At 39.9% G+C, this 7,866-nt stretch overlaps 3 protein-coding genes across 3 annotated transcripts; 1 reads left to right on the top strand and 2 right to left on the bottom strand.

Annotated features, from left to right (window-relative positions):
• Positions 1-253: 253 nt before the first annotated feature.
• SARC_01695 (hypothetical protein) lies at positions 254-664 on the bottom strand (the record flags this gene model as incomplete). Its single annotated transcript, XM_014304596.1, has 1 exon — positions 254-664. The coding sequence occupies one exon, from the start codon at positions 662-664 to the stop codon at positions 254-256; it is 411 nt and encodes a 136-aa protein (XP_014160071.1).
• Positions 665-4,603: 3,939 nt separating this feature from the next.
• Positions 4,604-6,864, bottom strand: SARC_01693 (hypothetical protein). The gene has a single exon (XM_014304594.1). It carries the CDS (start codon positions 6,682-6,684, stop codon positions 5,998-6,000), a length of 687 nt encoding a protein of 228 aa, XP_014160069.1. The 5' UTR covers positions 6,685-6,864; the 3' UTR covers positions 4,604-5,997.
• Positions 4,638-6,851, top strand: SARC_01694 (hypothetical protein). Its single transcript, XM_014304595.1, has one exon. The coding sequence runs from the start codon at positions 4,852-4,854 to the stop codon at positions 5,467-5,469; it is 618 nt and encodes a 205-aa protein (XP_014160070.1). The 5' UTR covers positions 4,638-4,851; the 3' UTR covers positions 5,470-6,851.
• Positions 6,865-7,866: the final 1,002 nt, after the last annotated feature.

The raw sequence follows: 7,866 nt of genomic DNA, 5'->3' as shown, positions 1-7,866 counted from the left end.
ATATTAACAATATTTACACGCTTGTAAACAGTAAGTAGTATGTTGTCTTCAATTAATGCTTTAGCAGCATCAGTGCATATATCATAGGATATGATATGATCATACCTGTACTATGAACTTCACCTATAACGCAAGTGCAAAGATTCCTTATAGATAAGATTCAAATATTATGCACGAGTACTTGACATACACACAGTCACGAAAACTGCACCCTTACCGTATTCAAAATGATATGTCAACGAGAACTGCTCTTTTACTTGCTGAGCTTTGTTCGTAGGTCCTCAACTCGGGCACGGTTCTTGCCCATGTCACTGTAACCAGTACGGCTGGCAGATCTCACATGCAGTGTCTTTGTGGAATCATCAGCGTAGATTTCCAAATCATCGACAAATCCCATGAGCGGCGTAGTGTACTCGTAGTGCAGATATGACTCGTCCTCAGCATCTTTAACTAGCTCCGCATCGTCACCGATAGCTTTTTTCATATGTGTCAGCGCGTCTTTCGCTGATGCCTGAGTGTATTTGATGCCCTCAACGTAGTGCGTTACATCAGATGGATCAGCTTGGCTGCTGACACAATTAGGCGACGGAGGCACTCGTTTAAGTTTGCCAGCAGTCACCCCAAGACCTTGGGGCTGTGCAGCACCAAACATAAACTTAAGCATGGTTAGTGTGTCTGGTGTATGCGATCAGGTAGTGGAATTAATTGAGCGATTGTTCCCGTATCTATATTGCTGTTTAAATTTCACACACATTCAAAATAAACAATCATAGCCTTCTGAAAATTAAACAATTCTAATTAGAAAAACTTTTGAGATTTTAGGTTTCGCCAAAGAAACCCGTTTAGAGGAAAAAAACCTATGTTGGAGATACCCATATTGGCTTATTCCATAGGACTACAGGGAGTACAGGTTGCAGGTCTGAAGGTTGTAATCTGAACCGTACTCGCCGCAGAGCAGAAGGGCCGCAGGGCAGAGAGAGGGTCGTTCAACAATTGCATTAGCGCTTGATAAATAAGTTGATAAGTTGTCCTATCGTTGAAAACATTGAGTCAGGAAATGATTGGCAGCCAATAATAATTCATAAACTACTTGTATGCCCGGCAGACATAAAACAAAGCTTTCACCTGAGCAAGACTGTCACATGAGTGACCACTGACCTGTCAAATACACCTAAATGTCACATTGTTTTTAAAAAAAGTCTGTAGTTCTGTAGTGACTGTGCTGTAGACGTAGAGTGTAGACTGTAGAGTGTGACTGTGTGAATACTTAATATACAGGGTGTACTCAGTGGACTGTAGAGTCTGACTGCTCTGCAGTACTCTGTAGTCGGACTCTGTACTACATACATACAATCTTTATTGTTGTCTGTACTCTGTAGTACTCTCAGTCTCTATACAACTCTGAGAGACGACACTCACGGCAGAAGTCTGCAGTCTGCAGTTCTGCACTCTACAGTCTGCACTATCTGCAGTCCGCAGTCTGCAGACTGCAATGTGCCCTGTGCAGTGCACAGTTTGCACTACACAGTACACACTGCACACAGTGCACAGTGCACACTATACCAGAAACTGCGCAGCTAGTCGGTTACGCTCAAATGTGTTATAATTTGCTCAATATCGAGCCTACTAATTTTTTTTATCAAAAAACGAACTAAAATATTATATTTGGGTTCTATTTTATTTTTAAAAATTAGAAAAACAAAGTACCCTTTCAAATACATACTGTATTATTATTTTTTTAAAAGAATCACTTGATTCACTAAATATGTATTTTTTGTTAAAACAATATTATTGTCATTCGCTGTATGTATATTGTATTCGTTGCTCTTATCATTTGTACATTTTAGAGAGGAAAGAGCTGAGTCCTGAGGCGGCCTTGAGCCTCCTAAAACCTTGCCTGAGCCTCCTGAGACCTAATGCATGAGACTGGAAAGTACATTACTTTTTTAAATATAGAGTAGAGTGTAGTGTAAATTTTGACGAAATACTCTCTCTAGAGAGTAACGAGTTAGAGAGACTACTCACTATTATCTTTCTGCTCGTCATATAAACTCTTCTATTCCTCAGGGGTTGGTTGAGTAGCCGTGGGGTTTCTGTTCGGGTTTAAACTTCTTTTTTTTTAAATGACTCATAAAAGCACCTCTACAGTCTACACTCTATAGTCTACTACTCTCTCGAGAGAGAGAGAGAGAGTGACGGCCTGACGCCACGGATAACCTGATCAGGACCAAATACATATCACTAGCTCCGCTGGAAAATCCTACTAATCGTGGGATTTCATACAAAAGCAGCCAAAAGCCGTCAAAAAAATTGTACCAGGAAGGGGTACCCAGCTTAAAATCCTACGAATCGTAGGGTTTCTAATTCCTAATTATGATCAGAAATTAATTTTTATTATATTTTTATCTTTTCGATTTACTCTGGTTATTTAGATATGAAGCCATAATAAATAGGACAAATATGAGTATAACCGATACAGAAGAGACTCATAAGTTTCACAAGTCGTAAGAAAATTAAAGTGCCACATATTTATTTCAATAAAACCATTCGATATACTTCGAGATTGAGATGCTTCATCTATGTGTGCGATGTGTCTATCTGTGTGGGACTGATTCTTCTCAGCATTATATCGATGACTGTTGTTTAATGATGTGTAATATATAGGATCCCATCTGTTAACGTTGTAGTAAGTTCTAGCATAACTATCGTCTGCTGGTGTGTAACTATCGTGAAATGCCGATTGTTGCGACTGCATCGATTGCATCCCATTGAAGTAATCCATCAAATCTGGTTGTGTGTACGACATGTAATTACTGTGCGAGTTTACAGATAGTTGTGTGTTATTATGTTGTGTTCTTGCGCTTTGTGCATCTAAAACATTATTCGGAGTATCGAAATTACTATGTTCGATATTCTGTGCATGCGCATGCTCATGCAATGCAGGTAATGTCCTTGAGTAGGAATGTTGATTCCTACGTTTGTTACGCCTTACCGTATCCGGTGAAAGGTTCCCTACTTCTAATGGATTACCTGACATGCTAACTAATGAAAATTAATGCTAACTAACTATCTAAACGACTGTTTACAGTACTATTACACCTGGGTTGCATATAGCTAGTAGTAAGGTTATGTGTGTTTGTTTGAATTGCTGTGTTTGAATGATTGCTGTGAAGCGAGTTTTAGACGGATTGCCATGTTTAGCATGTCGTTTCGGCTAGAATTTTTCTGTCTTTCCTTTGCGACATAGGGAATAGGCCTAAGACATTTCTAATCGGGTGGAAATAAGGGCCAAAGTCAAAGTCCGTCAAAATCCTACGATTCGTAGGATTTCAAACCAAATTTGTTTTTAAAAAATAGGGCCAAATTCTACGATTCGTAGGATTTCTCGGTACTAGTGATATCAGTGATATGAGCCATTGAATCACCGAGTCGCGATAAAACTACTTGCTTTACTATTTTTTTTTAATACATTGTTATATTTTTGGCGATTCGGCATCACACGGGCTTCATCATTTCATGACCCACTGCTGACTATAGCACTACACCCGGCGCCCTTTCGTCAATTGTTCTATTTATTTATTTAGATGAAAAGGTCAACAAATTTAAAAATGAACCAATTATTCCGATTGTTGCATCATTATTTGTTTCAAAAAACAAATTATTTTTGTATGGAAGAAACTATAGAGGAGCCTAAAAAAGCATTGGGTTATCAAACTGACTCAAACTCGAAGTACGGGCTCAAAGCCGCCCTCAAAGTTCAAACCTGAAGTCTGAAAATCAAAGTGCTGAAAGTCTGAAACTGCCTGAAAGTTGAAGTTTGTATTGAAACGGGAAACCCTCCAAAATATCGGTCTAACCCCAACCGTCCCCCCCCGTGACAGGTCCGAACTCCGTCCTTTCCCGCCGACCCGCCCTATAGGCTATTTTAAAAATTAAAAATAGATTCAAAAATGAAAAACCGGGTGCTCGACTCCGCTCGCGAGACGCGAGGCGTGTGTCTAACTTTTTCTTGATATTTTTTTTCTACAAAACCTGATGCCTCCTAAATATAATTTACACGTGTGTCATCAGTATATTCATGACATGAATTGTGTGACTAAAAATGAGTGCTATATTTATTTATTTTTTTATTTTTTTAAACAAAAACAAAAAAAGTCAATATAAACCCTCATGGCCCTCTGGATTTGGGTCTCGAGCAGAAATCAGGGACTCAAATTCAGAGGGCCGCGAATGATGAAATCCTTTTGGAATTTTGTTTTACAAAATAAAATATATTTACTTTTGGCGTAAAAAAAAACTTTAAAAAAGTGACCGAATATATATACATACTATTCTCTCTCTTGAGTGTGATAACCGCAGTTCGCCGGCAAACTTTGGAAATAGGTTTGTATAATTTATGATTCGCGAGAAATCGAGAATGTACAACTGTACACCTTTTCTGAGTTTTCATGCCCCAGTGAGCCCCCACTCCTCTCTACTCTATGTAAATGTTTATTTTATACTCTCTCTCTCTTTCTCTCTCGCTCTCTTTTTATTGTCTTTCTCTCTCTCGCGGAGAGAGAAACTGCCGGGTGTCTCAAACGCTCTTCAGAGAGAGAATTATATTATTAGTATTTTATATAAAAATATTATCAAAAGTTTGTTTTGTCTATACGGAATAAACCGTACACGGGATGGCCACATGACGCGAGTATGATAAATACAAATGATACCACGTATTTGTGAGAACTATTGCGCGGTGCTCATTGTAATATATAATGCCGGAATTGTTTTATATGTCACTCATTTACTTACTTCAATCATAAACAACAGCTGCATAAAAGTTACTAACAAAGTCTATTTAAAATCATCATGGTCGGAAAGATGCCAACTGATATAGGTGTGCATGAAGGCAACACATTAAAGGCCGTTCCCAAGACGCCTAACTGCGTTTCAAGCATGTGCCCTGCTGCGGACAAGCAGCACTTCATTGAGCCCATCGCATTTACCCAAGAGACTACGGTTGATGCTCTCGCTCACCTTGCTTCTGTCATTGGACAAAAAGGTCATCTAGTGGCAAAGACCGCTACCAAGTCATACCAGCACTACACATACACTACATACATCATGAAGTTCGTAGATGATGTCGAGTTCCTAGCTGATGCTGAAGCCAAGGTATTGCACGTGCGAGCAGCGAGCCGTGTTGGCAGGAGTGACTTTGGTGTCAACCGAAAGCGTGTAGAGGCTATCCGTAAGGCATTTTCGGCTCCCACGAAGACGAAGACGACCACAAAGGACACAAAGGAGGCTGTAAAAGAGACTTCTGCCGCCACAGAGGATTCCAAGGTGAAGAAGTCTACAGAGACAACTGAGACCGTTGCAGACACCACCGAGCCTACGGTTAAGGCCGAGACACCTGTTTTGAACGAGGCTACCAAGCAGCCTGAGGCTGAGACTGAGGAGGCTATCCCTGGTGCTATTGCTGCTTAAATTATGCTACGAATATATATATATATTGATAAGAGATGTGGGCAAGGCGGAAGCTTGCTCTGTACATAGGCGACTTGCTTAAGCGCTCTGGAGTAAAAATTAGTCATTATTTAATACCTAATGGCTTTGCTTCTTTTTCTTGTATTTATGTTCTATTGGGTTTGGTCAAACTTTCACCAATTCGTAGTTTAGTAAGCAATAGTGGCGCCATTGATATTCTCAGATAGGAAAGTTTAGGTTTATTTACCACCAAGTATCATATTAGTTACTAATGTTACGAATCGTGCGCTGTAGAGTAAGTTGGCTTATCTCAGTTCCGTGGGCAATCTGACTGACTATAAATGCGAGAAGAAAAGTATGTTTAAATGTCTAAATATGTACCAGTTTTGTGTATGTATGTCTGTCACAATCGACATATTTTTCACTGTCCTGTATAGGAGGAATGGTACAAGATTCAAAAGCGACTGTGCGGGTGCTTCATATCGTCCGTATAAAAGTTATAATCTGCTTAACAGATCACGTACCGTATTAGGTATCAAGTATGGTCACCATCAAAGTGGCAGCATTGCCAAGCTTCATATCCATATTGGCGAATGGCTTGTTTCCCTTCTCGTCTGTGTACTCTCCGTACTTCACACAGTCCCATTCCATTCCTCCTTGACGTTGTACAAGCGACTTGCTTCGCACATTAGTTGTCTTAGAATAGAGTGCCACATAATCCTCCGTTCGTGCGGTATTTAACATCCGTTCATGCATTACTTTTGCCAACCCTTTACCTCGGTGTTCTGGGGTCACAGAGCGCATCATGCAATATGCCACCTTACTCAAAGGTACATCTCGACCTAACTTCTCAGGCAACATCTTTAGAAATATTTCTTCCAGACTATGTAGACACCCCGAAACCACGGCTGCACTATCGCTTGTTACTGAAGCTAAGTAGGCCTCGTCCAGTTGGTTTAGCTGCTCCTGGTTATACACTATCATTACGGCAGCAACCGGTCCCTCAACACCGAATCTGACAACCTGTGATAATTTACAGTCATTCTTTACAATCATCTCATAGATTGGGCGTGTAAAATCAACTATCTCTGATGTGGTCGAACCTACATGTACAGCCAATGGCTCGTCCTTCGCGAAGACGTCGGCGCATGCTCGCAATGCTGGCTCCAAGTTATCGGCATTGAGCGCTTCGTACACATACTCCACAGCTGCCATACTTGAAATACTATAATAGTCGCTAGGCCCTCAATCTAATCTTTGCCGTGGGTGATGTGGGTACAATGATATACAGTTATACACTGATGCAAAATATTTAATCAGCCACAGAGATTCCCAGTGATAGTGGTGGGTACTGGATATTACAACATATTTATATATGCAAGGATATGAACATCAGGAACCCAGAAAGTGCATTGTACAATTGTCAGGTGAGACTTTTTCTTTCTTTTTAAAAAAGTCTTATAGTGGTCTGACGACTACCGAGTCATCAGTCACAGTGTCACATGAAGTCAACGTCAATGGCCACTCTGACTGTCTGAAATGTCAAACGAGACCATTTTGGTCAGAGTTTGCGCATGGCCTAGCTCCGGAAATAAACTTCGGAAATAAAGGATCGGTAAATAATATATCGTTTGAAAGCACGGCGCCACTGACCCAGTAACCTGTCCTCTAAACTTATATTTTTTTAGAATTCTCTGCTCCATAGCCTCCAAAATATTTCAGAAAATTGGAACACAAATTGTTTCAATTTATAGACTACTAACCTCATAAAGTTCAGGAGGCATGGGCAAAAAGCTCGAACTTGAAAACGTAAAACCGTAGCTTTTTAAAAGTTCAAACCTTTTTTAAACGGGACATTCCAATAGTGAATTTTGAGGATCGTGCACTTCAAAAAATGTCCTTTCGTTTGAAATTTTGGGCCACAAAACCGATGAACCGCCAATCAGAATCTGTAAACTAGATGCCACTTGTCATTTGTCATTTATAGCCCGAGAGTCCGAGACCCCAAATCCCCGACCTACTGTCAATTGTGTGTGCATTCTCCTTGACCCTCTTGAGAAGAAATAAAATAATATGCCTGATCGGACGCGGGACAAATACGCTTAACTTAGTTCACTATATGCGTGGTTATATTTACTTCGTACCGTGCCAGGGCCAGGTGTGCCTTGTTACAATGGTGGTCGATTTGACCCAACACCGGCCTGGTAACAAGATAGATAGCATTAAGAGAAGCTATAACTTTAGTTTATTATTGCAAATTTTAAATCAATGCAAAGTTCCTGGCATTGAGCTACACGATCTAGTATACACATACATACATATGCATATACATATGCATATATATATATAATATATATATATATATAATATATATAATATAATATATATATATATATA

The sequence above is a fragment of the Sphaeroforma arctica genome (assembly GCF_001186125.1).
Source record: "Sphaeroforma arctica JP610 unplaced genomic scaffold supercont1.69, whole genome shotgun sequence".
NCBI lineage: Eukaryota > Ichthyosporea > Ichthyophonida > Sphaeroforma > Sphaeroforma arctica.
The sequence above is the reverse complement of the archived record's forward strand: the minus strand, read 5'-3'. Positions and strand labels throughout refer to the sequence as shown.